The sequence below is a fragment of the Microtus ochrogaster genome, unplaced genomic scaffold, assembly GCF_000317375.1.
Source record: "Microtus ochrogaster isolate Prairie Vole_2 unplaced genomic scaffold, MicOch1.0 UNK23, whole genome shotgun sequence".
Lineage (NCBI taxonomy): Eukaryota > Metazoa > Chordata > Mammalia > Rodentia > Cricetidae > Microtus > Microtus ochrogaster.
Window position 1 is genome coordinate 5,090,738 of NW_004949121.1, and position 18,341 is coordinate 5,109,078.

At 47.0% G+C, this 18,341-nt stretch overlaps 1 protein-coding gene across 3 annotated transcripts in view; it reads right to left on the reverse strand.

Annotated features, from left to right (window-relative positions):
- Positions 1-6: 6 nt before the first annotated feature.
- The window catches only part of Csgalnact1 (chondroitin sulfate N-acetylgalactosaminyltransferase 1), a 339,276-nt gene continuing 320,941 nt past the window's right edge, over positions 7-18,341 (reverse strand). For all 3 annotated transcript variants that reach the window (XM_005367767.3, XM_026789580.1, XM_026789581.1), the window contains 4 exons: positions 12,843-13,021; positions 11,913-12,007; positions 3,936-4,017; positions 7-1,176 (listed from right to left, as the gene is read on the reverse strand). In XM_005367767.3, coding sequence (XP_005367824.1) covers positions 887-1,176; positions 3,936-4,017; positions 11,913-12,007; positions 12,843-13,021 — 646 coding nt within the window. In that variant the 3' untranslated portion in view covers positions 7-886. The remainder of the gene's footprint in view (positions 1,177-3,935; positions 4,018-11,912; positions 12,008-12,842; positions 13,022-18,341) is intronic.

The following is an 18,341-nucleotide window of genomic DNA, read 5'->3' on the forward strand; positions in this document are numbered from 1 at the left end:
TCTCATCACACACCTCTCTCTAAAGGTACCTCTCATCACATACCTCTCTCTATAGATACCTCTCTTCACACACCTCTATAGGTACCTCTCATCACACACCCTATAGGTACCTCTCTTCGCACACCTCTATAGGTACCTTCTTGCCAGATATGCTGGTGCATAACCATAATTTCAGCACTCGGGCTGCTAAGGGAGGAGGATCATTATTTCAAAGTTAGCTCAGGGTCTGTGTCAAGACTCTCTCCAATAAACAAACCAAGAAAATCAACAAAAAATAAAAACAAATCTTAAAATCATAAAAGTATATATACTACAATGTGCTCCTACTAAGTCTTGCAAATAGGTAATTAAATAAGAATAATACAAGGAAAGTGCATTTTCAGAATAGTAACTAAATGATAACTGAAAAGAGAGGGTTTTTTTTGGCTAATATTGGGGGGATGACAATATTGACAGTTTGTTCCCAGGTCCCTTTGATTTTGCTCCCTGTCCCCTGAAGGGCGCTCATGCTCGATCTCCTTGCCTGCAGGTCCTCTCTGCTCCTTCTGAGATGTTGTTAGTCCTGGACACCAGAGCCCTCTGAATTAACCATCCCTAAGAAGAGAAGCCAGAACGCTTGCATCTCTTCTAGTGAATTTTTTCAAAGCTTGTCTGAGGTTGTGAATATTTCAGTGTGCAGGGGCAGAGAGATCATTCTGCTGTAAACACAGTCACTGTCACCACACTCCGAGCCCACAGGAACCGGAGACTCGCTCCTTTCATGTCTAAGTCATCAGCCAGATTCTTTGTCGCTCTGTGTGGAAGTCTATACCTTATTGCATCCAGTTTTTCAGCAACCGCCAAAGGCAAACAACTTAAATGTCTCCACTAATCTGTGCCTGGGAAATCATGTCTTTTTGCTGCCCGCTTTCTGCTTCTGTTTGCGAAGGTGAGCCTCTATTTCATGCCGGAAGACAAGCATCCCCAGCTGCCCGTGGGAAGCCTCATTCATGGCCTTGGACTGCATGCACATCTTGTACTGCTCGGGGGTCAGTTCATCCACACAGCGCTTCTCATGCCAAAGGTGGAATAGCCCCCGAACAGGTGTGCGGACCACGATGAGGTTGCTGTGGAGATACTTCCGGTACAGGTGCACATCTTCACCACCCCAGCCTTTGATGTCCAGGTCAAACCCACCTGTGGGAACAGAACATGCCGTTGAATTGTGCTCCACCCACTCAGCCCCCAAGAACTTTCCCCAAGAGGCATAGCAGGGGAGGGCAGGGAGACAGCTTGATTGGTGGAGTACTTGCTTTGTAAGCATGAGGAACTGAGTTTGGTCCCCCAAATACAGCTTAAAACATTTTAAAACCCGAGAGTGGGCACTTGGCATAGTGGCACACACTTGCCATTTCAGCACCAGGGAGGCAGAGACAGGCAGATGACTAGGGCTTGCTGGTCAGCCAGCCCAGCCTGCTTGCCAAGTTCCAGGCCAATGGAAGACTGTCCCCACATTAAAGATGCAGATGACACCTGAGGAACATTGAGGTTGTCCCCTGGCCTCCATGTTCCCATACAAACAACAAGGATGTGTTCGGGGGAGGTGCCATTGAAAGCATCATCCATCCAAGTTCCCAGCGTCCATCTGGGTGAGACTTTGGATGGGCATAGCCAATGGGCATGATCTTCATGCCTGACCATGCAAACTTCTCCATGTAACAGTAGGCTGGGCATTATTCTAAGAACTGGACTGCTTGAAAGAGCCATCAGCGGTACTAATGAGTAGCTCTGGCCCAGGATTAAGAGCTTTAAGTGCATCCTTGCTTTAGATCTTGACATCTTACAAGGCAAACCCTGTATCTGCTGTCTGTCACTGCACCCTGTCCCAAACACTCTCATGTGGCCGCTTTATCCCTGACCCTGTGCCCCAGCTACACCGCTCTGATCAGGGCCAGTTCAAACCAGAAAAACCCAGGACCCGAAACCCCAGCTAAGCAACCCTGAGTGGTGTTGGTTTTGAGTGACCATGGTCCTGCAGCAGGTGACAGCAACAGGGGAGATCACTAGCCGGACAGTCAGAATTCAAATCCATTTTTCCTAGCAAAGTTGCTATTGAACGTGTGTCAAGTTGTTTCCTTTTTCTGTATAGCCCAGGCCTTGAATTTTCATTTCTCTTGCCTTTGCCTTTTAAACACAGGGACCACAAGAATGAGCCTAGATAATGATGCCTGCCTGAAGTTTGGGCTTTTAAATCTTTTAATGAAGTAGATGTTATAACCAAACAAGGAAAAATTTAATAAGTGCTTGACTTGGTGAACTAAGTTTTTTTTTTTATTGTTTTCAGCATCTCTTATTAAATACTATAGTCACAAGAAAGAAAATTGCAAATAAGGACATGGTTGCAAAGAATGGCATACAAGGGGACTGAGAAGCTTGAGGCCACAGTAGTGGCTCCCCAAGGAAAAACATCCTCCCCAGCTCACTGTGGCCCCACCTCTCGAAAATATAGTGACATGCGTCTTCAGACAAGCCAATGCAATATGAACCCAAATGTGATAAACATGAGTCTTCACAGTGCAATATCATCTTCTCTGCACACAAAGCAAAGGAAACAATAGTTTCTAGAAATGGGAATTATTTTTAAAAAATTGAATGTTATTTTTGGAATCTGATAAGCATACAGTCTCCTAGGAATATTTCCCTAGAGATATAAAAGAACCCCTGCCAGCTCTTCACAGTGGCTGTCACTCAAGACCTGGTACCCTGGTGTACCACTGCCTCCTCAGGGACACTAATCCAAGTTGCTTGACATTATTTTCATTTTAATCTGGTGATTTCTAGGGAAGGAAGCATACCTGGGCCTGCTCCTGCTGCCTGCTTTCAAAGTGGAGGGCTTTAGGCTCAGGCCTGGGGGAGGGGTATGGAAGAGAGGGGGATGGGAGGGGTATGGAAGAGAAGGTGCCTGCATGGTCAGGGGAGGAGTCTCTCCATCACTTCCCAGAGAGAAGGGCGCCCTAAGAGCCCAAGTTAAGGTTTGGGACCTGTTCTTTCTCGAGCCAGCTATGTATAATCCAGCCTGTTCCTCATCCTCCACTTCCTGAGAGGCCTCAGGAGGCCCCTTTGTCTCTGTGCACTTTGATCTGTTCTGCTGAAAGCCATTGGCCTTACCTTTCCGAGTCCTAGAACTCTGCAGTTCATATGTGTTTGTAAATATGTTCTTTTAGCCTTCTGTGTGTATACACATGTATGTGTGCCTGTGTACATCTTCATGTATGCCTCTGTAAATGTATATGTAAATATATGCATGTCTATATACATAAATGAGTGTATATGTCTCTGTGTGGATATGTGTGCATGTGAGTCTGTGTTCACACTTATCAATCTGTACCTATGTGGATATGTGTGCATGTATGTCTCGGTGTGTGCATGTGTGTTTGTGTTTAAATATGTGCCACTGAGTGTATATACATGTCTGCATCTCTGTGTCCATGCTTATCTGTGTGTCTATATGATGTGTAGAGATGTTCACACATGTGTGTTCATGTTGACAGCAACTGCATACTCAGAGCTGAAAGTGACCTATGGGACTTTAAGTAAGGGTCGAAGGAGTGAAACAAAGAACTTTTTTGCATGTGCTTTTCCCAGACTCCCATCTTCTTCCGCATTCCTGGAGGCTCACAATGTTCCTCTTATTGGACTCCACAGCTGGGGCCCTCAGAGGAGGAGGCACCACAGAACTTGCTTGCATCCTGCCATGTAAAACCCTGAGTGGTGCTGGGTACATCTGAGAGGGGCTGACGTGTCTGACAGCATACCAAGCGCTACCACCTGTGACCTGTGAAGCAGCGCTGTTTGGGAAAATGGCAGCATCTTTACCCAGGAAAACCTGCAGAATTTGCTCATGGCCTGCAGGACAGTGGCCTCCAGGTGGCGGTAGACTCGAAGTTTTATCTCACCTATGTTGATGAAGTCTGAGCGGTACTGACAAGTCATCCCAAACCCGAAGTCCCTCCAAAACCCCGTTTCCTTCTTGATGACCTGCAAGGAAAAAGACTGTCAGAGATAATGATAATATAGAAAACCAATCTTCACATGCTTGGTGAGCAGTGCGCAGTACAGAGCCATGCCATTGCCAACAAATAGGCAAGATGGAGGTGTGTGTGTGTGTGTGTATGTGTGTGTGTGTGTCTGCGTGTGTGTGTGTGTTTACCAAAAAGAATTACAATACACTAAGTCCACACTGCAGCCTTGTGATTTTGGGCACATCTGGCCAGGATGTCTCTAGGGTGTAGGCATCAAAGCTTGCACACACTCTCTCACACACAACCAAAAACAACCTCAAAGAGCAGGTTTTTGAGCAGTGCCATGGAAAAGCCACCTACCCATCTGGCGCCTGGCCCCAGTGCTAAGGAGAAGTGAGGCCGGGCCCCTTACACAGGCCTGAGCACAGAGACAGTGAAGGGCTCAGGAAGTTGAGAAAAGGCCTCGGGAACAGTTGGAATTCAGTACTCAGCAACAGGGAAAGAGAAGAAACACCCAAGAGATTCCTGCTGTTCCTGGATCACTGAACCTACACCCTCTGGCTAGCTGAGGAGAGGGTGCTTCTAAAGGATGAAGCTGCTCCAGAAAGCTCCTGCTGGAAGTGCCAGCTTGCAGGGTGACGGAGAGGCCATCCAAACAGTGACCAAAAAACCCCATAAAGCCAGAGTAACACCGTAATGTTCCATTTCTTTTTTTTGGTAAAAATTTTCAGCAAATTTGCTGAGGCAACAAAACTTAAAAAGTAACAGAAATTGGCATGTACACACGTGCATATACATGTGCTCACACATACATACACATAGGCACACACAGACACATGCACCAACACACACACTTGTCAGAAGTAATTGGGAAAGCGGTTTGAAATCTATTTTTTCCCATCTTTGTAGTTTTGTAGGTACTTAGAAGATAAGTCCCCTTCCTTGGGAGAGGGAAGCAGAGTGCCTAGAAGGGTCCCTGTGGCTAAAGCTCGGATCTGTTTGCTGATTGTCTGTAACCCCTCATGAGAAAGGAAGGGCAGGCCTGCCCCATCTCCACTTCTGGCCACTCTCTTCACCTCAGGCAGGTCTCTTGATTTCAAGCCCGTTTTCCTTCATATATAATGAAGAGTTGAGCTAAATTACAACTAAAGAATTTTACAGCTCATTTATGGCATCACTGTTACTCCATGTTCTGGAAGCTTCCCACAGTCAAAATTATATTTGATAAATGTCTTGCAAACAGTTAATGAATCTTAAAACATTCTATTATCCCAGAATTCAAAAGGGCAGAGGCTATGCCACCCTACACAAACACAAGACCTTGCTCATAATGAGGCTCCTTAACCACTCTTCTCTGAGGATTTATGTGCAGTCACGGAACGAGGGGAGATGAAGAAAGGGGAGTTTACCAGTGGTGTAGCCACTTCCCAGTGAGGTGCCCTCACTCCTGTGAATAATACCCACCCAGGTCACCAAACCTAACAACAGATGTCAAAGCAGGAGGCAGAGAAGTTCGAAAGGACCGTGTGAGACGAAAGTGTCTGGAGAAGCCTCCACTGAATACATTTTCAATGGAATTTTTTCCTTTTTTGTCAATCAGGTAAATTTTTCTGTTGCAGTCAAAGGCCTAATGTCCCTTCTACTGTCCAGGGTTCTAGATATCCCACAGACATGGAGTAGAAGAGAAGGGCCAGTATCCAAACTTCAAATATTTGGTTGTACTCTCCATAGGGTCTAAAAGACACAGCTCCCTGTTGGAAGAACAATCAGGAGACCTGAGGAGGAAGCAAGAGTTTGTTCCCAGGAAGCTGCTGTCCCAAGATTCTGGGCTGGACCACGGTTGTGCTGAAGGACATAAAGGAAGGCTGATCCTCACTGAAGACAGGTGACACACTGATTTGTGGCAGGGGCTGAGGTCTAGAAACAGTTACTACATTAGTTTTAAAGCTGCTACGCCGCAGAAAGGCACTCTGGGAAAGGGCCACTGAAGTACAGTCTTTTGAGGAAGCTGACATGGCTGTGTCACAGTATGTAATTTCAGGGAAAGATAGACTGCACTTCTGAGAGATTCTACCACCATGGTTGGGCCAAGCTGCCAACGGTTGCTCTCCATTGTCGCCTCTGGAAAAAAGCCTGGCAGCGATGAGGGCTCTTGCGTTCTCTCCTGAAGGGATGGTATCGGGTTACTGCTGAAGACCCTACAAGAGCCACAGAGGTTTCCAATCCTTCACCTAGGCCTGCCTGCCTCCTCCTCTCTTCTCATCCCGTTTGAGCTTCGACAACAGTGTCTCTCTACCTTCCAAAAGCTGCGACCCTTCAACACTGTCCCTCCTGTTGTGGTGATCCCCAACTATAAAATTATTTTCATTACTACTGCAATTTTGATGCATTTATGAATCATAATGTATACACCTTTATTTTCTGATGTTCTTCAGAGATGCTCATGAAAGGTTCATTTGACCCCCCAAAGGGGTCATGACCCACAGTTTGAGAATTGCTGCTCTCCACAGGCCTGTTTCCTAACCACCCAACTCCCCAGGCTCACAGGCATCTAAGGTGTTTCCTCAGTCTCTGCTTGCCGCGTTTCCCTACTCGTCATTGCTCAGGATGTGACCCATACCACCATGTGGTCCACAAGCACACAAAGGGTTCCATGCTTGCTGCACCATGTGGTCCACAAGCACACACAGGGTTCCATGCTTGCTGCAGTTGTCCTTACATTCTGAACTCGTTTGGCACAAGGGGCTGCATTCTGATTTTGTTCTGAGCTATTCTATCGATAAAGCAGGCCCTGCCCATGCATACCAGATAACCTGAATTACAGCAATTTCTGGATCTGACTCTGCATTGTGTACTCTCTATTATCTGGGACCTGAAGGGTCAGTGATCACGCTGCAGAGGGTTCTGGGGGTGAAGGCTATGTGCCCTCTTTTTGAGACCTCTTCAGAGGGAGGGAGAATGATTTGCTCATTCTTCCTGTTGCAGTAGAGCTCAGGGCTAGAATTCAAATGAAGACCCTGGTTTAATTTCTTAAGAAATAATGTGTTCTGGATCACAGGGCTCCCAGAATTTATTTAATAATAGATTCAAATCTCATCTCCTCCCAGGTCTCTGCAACGTCTTATTTCCACACAAGTCTTATTGGTTTGAGAATAAAGTATGACAGTCTCTTTTAAGGGGTTAAGGCTGGACCAGACCCACGAGCGCTCTCATTTCTGGAAACTAGAACGTTGGTCCTCTGGCAGCACATAAGTTCCTTCAGCTCATCACCCTCGGTCAAGCTTAGCTGCACAGTTTGGCACTCACATCTGTCCTTCCCCCACTCAGCAGCTGCAGGGATCTGAACTAGTGGACATAGGTCTGCTGAGCCCAGACTTCCGTATGTGTGAACTGAGATCTAGATGCCACTTACCCTTGTTGGGAATGATGGGAAATTACATGGTCTCACGGGGGGACTCTCAAATGCTTTCTGATTAAACAAAACCAGTCCGCAAGGGCACACTGCATCAACTATGACCAGCAGACAATACTAAAGACTGAAGCATAGGTCAGTGTTTAAAATGCTCAGTAATTCAAACCCCTAAATAAAAAGTCCAGCTAATTGAGGAGCAAAGAAATGGTCCTTGATAAAGTGACTGTTTCATGAGTAGGAAGTCCAGAGTTTGAAGTCCTAAAATTCACATAAAAAGCTAGTAGTGGAGTGTCCCTAACCCGGCTGTTCATACTCCAGACAGACTAGATAGGTCAATGAGTTACATATCAGGGCCTAGGTGAAGAAGAGAAACAAGGAGGAGAAGGAGAGAAGGAAAAGGGAGGGAGGGAGAGATAGAACCCGTCTCAAAAAATAAGGTGAACGGAAGAAGCAGGGACCTATAGGGAACAGGGGTTGTTCGAGAGGGTAATAGGAAGGAAAACAGGACTGAACATATTGCTACAATTATGAAGTATGTAAAAAAATACATGTATTAAGTAGGCAGTGATTAAGGAAGACACTTGATTTCAGCGTCTTGGTTCACGTCAACTATCTGAGGCAGGCAAGGCAGAGCAGGTGTAAGCAAGAGAGGACGAGGACAGGGAGAAGCACACTCCACGTACACCGCTCCGTGTCACAAAGTAAGCAGGCTACATTGCCAGGTGGTACCATACAGCAGACATCACGGTCTGCATCAAACACCGAGAGACTAAAATTCACAAGGTGGTGGCCTGGGTGGACAGCAGGCTGACGCTGGTGTCCTCAGAGATGGTGTCATCTGCCAGGTGGTGGGATTAGCTGGCATTCTCTTTGCAGCCAGGTTAAGTTGGTTGATGGAGGACAATCAGTTGCAACAAAAAATCAGTGTCTACGGCCCTCTGCTCGAGACAGTTCATACTGATCGCCAGAGCTGCACACATCTCTTCCCAGCATTCCCTATGGTAACACACTGCTAAGCCCAATACAAGCCATAGGGGGACTGTTTACACTATGGATATCGGCAAACACCATCACCAGGGCTTTTGCTTCTTCTTCTTCTTCCCAAGAGTGGGCTGCTAAACAATTGCAAGCCTGCCACTGGCTTTATGCCATAAACATCTTTTTGAATAAAAAAAAAGTGGAATTAATTTGTTTATTCAAAACTAGTCTCTGGCAGAGGGTGAGGGAAGACGGGGTGTGGGGAGGGTCAGAATCTAAAGATAGGGGAAGTAGGAGGCCTCTGCAGGAATCTAAGCAGGAACTGACAGGCTGAGCAGCAAGGTGGAATGTTTAAAATGAAGAACATTGATTTAAATTACAGTCATTCCCTTCTCGGTTTGCTGCTTCTGCATTAAGGCACCAGCAAGTCTCATCTCACGGCTTAAATCTCAGAAATTAAATATTAGCACAAAACCCCACAGTGTTGCTTATTACTAATGATCTGTATGCAAGAAGTTAAAAAATAAGAAGGCATCCGAACATACACAGAGATCCTTGCTTTCCTCTGCAGGCAAGCTGGAAATAGTAGGACTGATAGTGATGAAAACTCATCCTGGGCACACTGAGCAGGAGGCTGTGATTGCGGGGCTGCACGCGTGACCTTACTACAGCCCATTCCGAACCCACATTCCCCACCTCACTGAAGTACCGCTGGGTCCCAGGGAAGGCTATGCAGGGTTTGTTAATACACACATGGTCTGGACGGAGTCAACATGCAATCTCGGGGGGAATCTCTCCTCATTTTCTTATCTCCAGCCATTACTTTTTGGTTTATAGTGTCTCGCCACCTACACACTCTCTCCACAGTGTATTAATTTCTATAGTTTGATGTGTGCCTCTGGCATTCTTGCCAGGCCATTTTCTTTATGCCTCTGATCTCTTGGGGATAACTAGCTCCGCTGCTCAAGAGGAGGGACACCCTGGCACGGGCTAGGTGGCTGTCACTTAGGCACTTTCCGATCTTAATTTTGGGGTCTGAAGGGTGTGTGTCCGCATGCATATGTGTGTGTGTGTGTGTGTGTGCATGAGTGCATGCACGTGTGCTGGTGTGCACCTGTGCTTGCACGTTTGTGTGTGGGTGCTCACCTGTACAGTACAGAGGTCAGAGGGTATTCTGTTGCTCTTCACATTATATTTGAGACAAGGTCTCCAATGAATCCAGAGCTGGCAGTTTGGCTCGACCTTCTGGCTAGAGACTGCCCCGCCTGTCCTGTTGGCTGGGATCTACCTGTCTCCATCACTCTCCCAGTGCTGGGGTTTCACCCATCTGGGTGGGGTGGAGACCTGAACTTGGGTTCTCATGCTTTCCCACAAACACTTTATCCAGCGATCCCTCTCCCTAGCTCCTGACTCTGCAGCCTTGGACCATTCATTCAGCATCTATGATGGGTGGATGAGGGGCCTCAGGTCAATCATGCCTGAGTGTAAGAAGCAAGCACAGCTCTTCTGACCCAAAAACCAGGACCTGGAGCAGACGGCTGCAGGCAGTGAGTGATCAAGATAGTTTGTCTTGGGATTAGCTCTGTGGCTAAGAGGTCTTGCTGTCATTACAGAGAACCTGGACTTGATTCCTGGCACCTGCATCAGGTGTAACTCCAGCGCCAAGAGATCTTATACCCTCCCTGGACCTTACACACATAAATAAAACTAAAATGAAATAAATGACTTGTCTAATGAAGGATACAATCATGCATTTCCCTGGGGAGCCTTGAACTTGCTGCCTTTCACTGAGCTGAATAATTGTACACTGAACTCTGAGCAGCAGCTTCATGTACCGGAGGAGAGGTCAATGATGCTCTAAGAAGTAAATGTCAAAGGTGATTTGGGGCTTCTCGCTGTGGTCACGCGCATCCAAGGCTCTGAGTTATTTCCACCTGGACTGCTTATTCTGTGAGTCTGGTAGACCTGCTTTCTACACTATCTGTCTGTCTGCCTCCCATCCTGCCTGCTCTCAGTATGAACTGGAAAGGACAAAACCTTTAGATTATGAAATGAAAAGAAGTCCTTGCAAGCAAATAGGGCCTTTATGAATTTGAACTAGAAACATTAATCACTTCCAATGTCAAATGTAAAACAGAGCTTTATTTAAAATCAAGGGAATTTTTATTCTCATTGGTTGAAAGAAAAAAGCCCATTTTGTCTCATTTTCCTTTAACATCCCATGAAAGGCTTACAACTCCTGGGATGGGAAGCCAGAGCCCCAGTCCTCACGGGAGACTCATCTCTCATGTTCAGAAAACTGGTTCTTTGGTTGTGAAACTGTCTGAAGCCCACAGAGAGGTGGACCATACCCAGCCACACACTACACCTGCAGTACTAAAACCTGACAGCCATAGAGGAGTGTTTGTGCACTTTCTGGCTTGAGCCCACCAAAATCATACAAGGACAAGCACAAAACACGAACCTCCTCTTTTCTGAAAGCACCCAAAGCTTCGGGGTTCTGGAGAAGAATCCCATTGGCTGTCAGAGGTTACCTGGGAGAGGACAAGGGCACAGGTCAGGTGTAGAGTGAACGGGTTTTCTTACTTCTGAAAGCCCATCACTTCCTGTCCATAGGATACTCAGTGCGAAAAGCATGGCATTTCCAGGCTTGCTAACAGGAGGCAGAGGTGTCCAACATAATCTCCCTGCTGGGAAGATAACCCTGAGTGGCTGAGAGGAGGGTCTGTCCTGTGCCCAGGCAGCCAACAGTACAGTACCCACCCCCACATACACTCCACGGTTTCAGTCACTGCTATCAGCTGAGGTCAGAGAATATGAAATGAATAATTCCAGAAATGAGTAAATTATGTGCTATATTCTATAATATCATTAGTCACTGTTGTTCTGTCTCACTGCTACCTTATAATCCTAATGTTAGCACATGTGTAAGTATAGAGAAAGCCACACTATGTATGGCACTTGGGATGATTTGTTATCTCATGTATCCAGTGAGGGGCTTGGAGCATCTCCACAAGGGCAAAGGGACTTGGAGGGGCAGAGGTGCTCTCCTTGTTTGTCCCAGTTCCTCTTTCCGTTCTGCGTCAGGCCTGGTTCTTCTTCCCCACTGACTCAGGGTAACTGCCACCCCCTTCTGTCACCTATTTTCCACCATCTTAGGCATTCCTGTTTCTAACGGGAACATCACCCTCACTTCTCCTACGGGATTTTGTAATGATAACGAGAAAGCATGCTCTAGCCGTAGTTCAATCATAGTAATTCTGAAAACCATAGACGAAAGCTATGGAGGTGTGAAATTACCCTCTTATAAGGTACGGTTCCTATTTATTTTTCACTTTTAAATATTGCAAGGACTTTTAATCATCATGGCACTCGGAGCAAAGGCCAGAACATCTGCCAAACTTAAAAACCACTAAGGGGATTGGTCTGCGGATCCCGCTCACCGCTCCTCACGGTCAGGTGCCCCAGTAATGAGTGACATTAAACAGCGGCGCATGGGCATCTGCGGGGTCGTTACTCACCAGCTGCTGCTCTAGGGGTGGGACTGCATCATGATGGCCGTAGATTACGCCAGGGTTATACTGACTGAATAGAACGGGATAAAATACCTTCTTCCCTGCAAACCAGAAAGCAAACATCTGCTTAGGAGAAACTCGGTCTACTGCTGGGCTTGCTCATGTGTGTTTCACCATCAGAAATAGCCCAGGTGCTTCCACCCACTCTTTCTCGCTTCACCCAGCTCTAGACCAGATCTTAGAGAGAGCACCAGCTCGACCAGTCAGCCTGATTCTCTGATCCATCTGTCCCAGGATGAGAACAACATGAAAGCTGCCAACAGGCCAGAGGCTGGGGTTGCGTTCCCCAAAGCATTGAGTGTGGAGTAGAGTCCTGGTGTCCCTGTCCTGCATGCCCAAAGCCTTTAAATGTTGATTTCTAGTACAGCCTTAAAGAGTGGCAGAGGAGGTCAGGAAGACTATGGGCAGCAGAGGGCTCAGAGCAGCTGCCCCTTATCGCCATGCATGGAAAAATCGCCATATTTTAACAGCAAGTGAACATACCAGGTCTCTTAGCTCTCTATCAACAGTGCCTAAGTCCACAGACATCATTTGTGTAAATGGGGCTGGCTAAGGGCCCATAGCTATTTTTTCCCTTTGGATTTGGGTGGCTTTCCAGGTCCGTGTCCTCTGACCCACTGTCTCCAGTGGATGTCCCACCCATCTGACCTCCCAGTGGGAGACAGAAAGGGGTTATGCACAGGGGTACAGGACATAGGCCCGGAGTTCGTGTGCCTGACAGCCCTGTTGCACAAAGCCTGAGGGTGAGCTGAACAAGGTCACTTTCCTTGTCTTCATGACCGAAGGAACGTGATGGCAGAGCAGCCTGTGTAGATAGTAACACCTGCGGGAAAGAGAGCCGAGTGTCCGAAAGAGGTAGAAGGAGACAATGCCAACCTGGCTGTGTGTTCAGCCTGCACGTGTTGAGGAACTCAGAGGTGAAGTAGATGTCCACGTCACAGAAAAACAGCAGGACGTTGCTTCCCTTCCAGAAGCGGGCTCCGACATCCAGTCCCTTCCCCCGGGAAAATTCTCCATTCAGCTGGATAAAGGTGAAGTTTCTGAAGTTGGCAGCTCTGGAAGATACAGAGAGCAGATGGTCAGGGGTCACCACTCATCACCACACTACCCGGGAGGACAGAATCCCCTGGAAAACACACGGCTGGAGCTGTCCCTCTCTGAACGTTCTGTAACTCTGAGGGTGGTGGGGCCACCCAGGCAAGGACAGAAGAGCCAAATTGAGTAGACCCCACTGAGGATCAAAGGACAGAGAACACCTGACAAACTTTTGTTGTTGTTTTGCTGTGTGGCAGGGTCTTGCTGTCCAGTTCAGGTTGACCTTGATTTTATGACCTTCTTACCTCAGCTGACATTACTGACATTAGAGGTATATGCCATCATGCCCAGTTCTACTGCACTTAATTTAAATTTTTTAATTATGTGTATATGTGTGTGTAGTTGCTAACAGAGGCCAGAAGTGGGTGTCTGATATCCTGGAGGTGGAGTTACAGGCAGTTGTGAGCCACGCAACATGCGTGCTGGGAAAAAAACTAAACCAAAACATGGGTCTTCCACAAGAACAGTCTGTGTTCTTAACCACTGAGCTATCTCTCCTGGCCCCTAATGAATTTGCAATATGAATTTATGTCTTCCATTTCTCCAAATTCTTCTATATTGAGACTGCAATTGTTATCACTACTGCACACCCTTTGTGATGGGATTTGGAATTAGTTAAGTACAAACACAACCCAAAGACATCTCCATGCTTTCTGGGCCTCTAAAGTAAACCTAATGCATAAAGCTGAGACCCTGTGGAATATGGCTTCCCAGCATCTTATCTGTTTCAAGCCCAGAGTCAGGCAACATATTCTTGATGTGTGTTACCCCAGACAGACTGAAACCTTCCTCCTTTCCTTCCCAGTAGAGGAAAAGCAGCATTGCGTGGTGTGAAAGAGGACCAGCAACCTTGCCTTTGGAAGGCAACGACGCACCAGCCCTGACTGCATTGCTGCTAGCTCTGTTAGCAGGACAAGCTCATTCTTTGGTTGCTTCTTAGGATAAAGGAAATAACAATAGCCTCATTAGTCTTTATACAAAGTGACTTTATAAGTGGTGGCAAGGGGATGCGGCAACATAAGCACCAGCCCCTACCATCATCATCAGAGGTAAGGATTTCCAAGCCCAGGCTGCCGAAGTCAAGAGGATTCTGTAGTTTGCTGAACTTCCCCAGAAACTGCAGAACCTTCTGAAATGGGACTCAGTCTGGGCAAAACCTGGGTCCTGGACAGCCTTCCATCAGGTGGAATGAAAGGCTTCTTTCAGCCCTGTTTCAGCGTCTGTGTGCCCACGGGCTGGCATCTGGCCGTTCTCCTTGTTGACTCCATCTGTCTTTGATCAAGGCTTGCTCTACCCGCACTTCTGCCCTTTCTACCTCGGCCGGGCCCCACCGCTCCCTAGCTTCTCCCTGTCTTGATATAGTCAGCAGATACAGGAGGAAAACCATTTCCATTTTTAATAGTTTATATTCCTCGCAACTCCCTTGGCTGAAGGTCATCATGAATTGCCAAAGTCTGAAGCTTTTCGCAGGCTGAGTGGTGCTAGTCTCTGGGATTTAATCACAGAAAACAGTTTGGCTACTCTTCTGTGACTTGCCTTCTTTCAGATCTCAGAGGAAGTTTAGGGTTTTATCTTGGGAATCTATGGGTGCAGCCTCGTCTCAGTCAGACGCCAGACAGGAACACAGCCTGAGATCTGGGTGGAAGACAGGCGTGTGAAAAGCCGGCTCTCTGAGTCAGCAAACCCGGGTCCAGGGCCAACAGCTGTGCCTGGTCCCAAGCAGATACACCCTGGATGTCTCTGAATATGTGTGAATGGAGGTTTATGGATAAAGTTAGAGTACTTCTGGCCCGCGGAGTGTTTCTGCTTTATTTGGAGTCCTTTCTCTTGCCTTTGCTGCCTTTCTCCAAAACCCTGTTCACTGGGTTTCAAGGCCCCTTCAGCTCTTACAACCCCCCTGGACAGCAAATCTTCATTTACTTCAGTCCTGTGAGTCCCTTCTGCCTTCAGGACTTTATCTTTGATCCTCTGCTCAGGGGTGGTGGCTCCAGCCAACAGCTCCTGCAATTAGTACTGAGGCTCTGTTCCAAGCCGTTCCAGAATCACACCTGGCACTGGCTGAGGACAGCACAACTGTCTCCACAGACAAGTGCTGTCAGGGCCTGGCGGGCAGCCCCCAGATCCGGGAGGCTTCTCCAGCCCCAGCTGTCCCAGTCCTCACAGCCCAAGTCGTCCTGCCCAAGGGAAACATCACCTGAGGGAGAGGCCTGGGTTCACCTGTACTTCTCAGGGGCTTTCCGGCAGGTTCTCCCAAACGCTTCATACAGGGTCTGCCTTGTTCAATTGTTTCAGCTTTTCTATCCTCCAAGACCCTGTTTTCCGGACCACATAGGTATTTGTTATCTGGTTTACAGAATAGGGAGGCTGTCATTTCAAATCACAGTGCTCGCTCAGGTTATAGCTGACCCACTACTTAAAACGTAACTCTCCTAAGATGATTGCAAAGATCTATCATGAAAGGTTTTAGCCGGGCGGTGGTGGCGCACGCCTTTAATCCCAGTACTCGGGAGGCAGAGGCAGGCGGATCTCTGTGAGTTCGAGACCAGCCTGGTCTACAAGAGCTAGATCCAGGACAGGCTCCAAAACCACAGAGAAACCCTGTCTCGAAAAACCAAAAAAAAAAAAAAAAAAAAAAAAAAAAAAAGAAAGGTTTTAAATACAAAGGCTTATTTATTTATTTATTTATTTATTTATTTATTTATTTGGTTTAATGAGATATAGGGTCTTGCTATATAGACCAGGTTAGGCTCAAACTGACAATCCACCTGCTTTCTAAGTTTTGGGGCTACAGAAATGCATCACCATACTTGGCTTACACATGCTTTCCATATGCATGATAGCAAGCAACATTTCTGAAGGCAAGAGGCACACTGTCTTTAATGTTACGTTGGGAAAACAGTAACGCTACCTCTGACGGGATAGCCTGCAAACCATTTGCAGAGGTGCTTTGAGAAGTCAGTTCATACTGAGTAGAATAGAGTGAGCGGCATGAATGTCTGAGCTAACAGTGTGAACAGTGCAACAACCTATGGGCTGATGCTGGAAAACAAATAGCAAAGAGATAACAAAAGACAGGATGCCACAGAATGTAAGAGGGGACAAAAATCTGACGCCTCTCCTGCTCAGCACACACATGAGAATACCCTGGCTCAAGTAGGTTACTCTGATAAAAACCATCACCCATTCCACAGTAGCAGAAGGAAGGGGAAAGGCCAAGGCTTACCTATCAGTCTTTAGAAAAAGAGGAGAAAAACACTGGTGCTAGTGTTTGAAATGATCTTAATTTGAAAGACCTTTAGACAAAGTATTTGGACATCACATTGTATACATGAATGTGTTGCTTCTAAAGGAACTATTCCGAGAAACCCTTTGTCTGACCTCACACAGTGGCAATTTGCTTCCTTCTTTTCATCCAGGCTTTCTCTGAGGATAAGGTATTCCCTGCTATTTTCAGGACACAGCCCTTTCCTAACGTGCATCCCAACCAGTCTCCAGGGTCCACTTGCCCCAAAGGCTACAGATTCAAGATGTGAACGTTGACAGCCCCAGGAAGGCATCTCTGTGCACCTATTGCCCAATGTCTCCGCCTGGGTTCTGGAGAAACCCTATGGCTCTGAGTGCAGACCACTGAGACAACATGCAGGAGCATGTTTGTTCTGCAGTCTATGGCCCAGCTCTGGCGACAAACCATAGATGGTCATGATAGCCGAGTCAGAAAGGGTGCATGTGACTGGGACTGCCTTAGTGATCTTTTTTACCACACACTATCTTCCTCTATTTCTGTGAAGAGGGCTCTTGTTCTTCAACTTCACGCCTTGAATATCACATTTTGAGTACCTCCTGGCAAACTAAAGAGCCCTCTATGAACATCTTATCAAGTTCTGCCCTGTCCCTTTTGTGTCTTGAATCTTTATTGTGTCAAATGTGCCGATGCACAAGAGGCTTTTGCAGGTTCTGATCCAAGGCAGCAGCCCCCCCCCCATACACCTCCTTTCAGAAATGACCCAGCACTGTACCCAGTAAGGGTCACACACGAAGACAAAGAGGAGACTAAAGGCACTCGACACAGCTAGAGACGAGTAATAGAAATGACCGAGGCTCTTCAGGTACTCCCCCAAGGACTTGCTGTCTGGAGAGAGCTTCTCCTGCAAAGAGATTTCAGCCCCCTCTTCAGTGGGGAAGCCCTTGGTTACCCCTTCCTCTTTATATAAGCCTACTACCCACATGTGACAGAGGCTGGGTCCAGTGAATTTGGAAGGATAAATAAAAACCTTAGCTTTTATGATGAGGTAAATGTACAGTAACAGAAAACAGAGCTGAGAAAAATAGCATGCAATTTGTGCTGAAATATTTAATGTACTCTCACAATGAAATGCAATACTTGGTGACATGCCTATAGCTGTGGCATAGCGAGAAGCAGGCACTGGACGCTGGTGACGGTAGAGTGGGGGCTCTCCATCTCACTAATATGTGAACCCCTATTATGAACACACAAAAGGATACATGATTTATTCCCAATTACCTCTTGAATTATATTAATAATTAACAAAACTCTTAAATTTCCCACTCAATTCCTTTCTTTGCTATGATAATCTGTGCGTGGGGACTTCTCGGTTATGAGCAGTCATTTTTGCAGAGGTTATCATGACCTGAGAAAGCTATTGCTTCTGCTGCTTTTAATTCCCCTGGTTGCCTTGCATTTCTCTGAATGAGAGGATTAAAACCATGCTGTTCAGTATGGTTGGTTCTGACACAGACGTTTTCTTACAACTGCAAAGAAAATGTCTTAATGTGATACTTCCCATAATAGCCCCTTATTTAAAACATTATTCTGGCCCCAAACTCTGGCAGAATTCCACTGCTGGGGTGCAGGCCACATTAGTTAGAGGAACAGGTGAGTGATCTGACTGCCAGACAGATTGCCCTGCTCCCAGATTCTCTTCCCCCAAGACCTGCTCCATTTCCCAAGCTTCCTACTTCATCTTCCCTGTGGCCAGCCCTTCCCCCAACTGTGGCAGACTTCATTGTCTCAGGTACAGTCCACAGCGGTTGGAAGAACAGGTAAATGACCTGCGTGCTAGCCAAACTACTATACTCCTCAGATTCTGATCCCCCAGACCAAACCCATGGTCCTCCCTCTCCCACCTCATCACCAGTACCTCTGCTGTGCCCTGCCTCCCACCCCCACTCCTACAGAATCTCATTGCTCAGGTACAGACCACACCAGTGGGAGAACAGGTGCAGACCACACCAGTGGGAGAACAGGTGCAGACCACACCA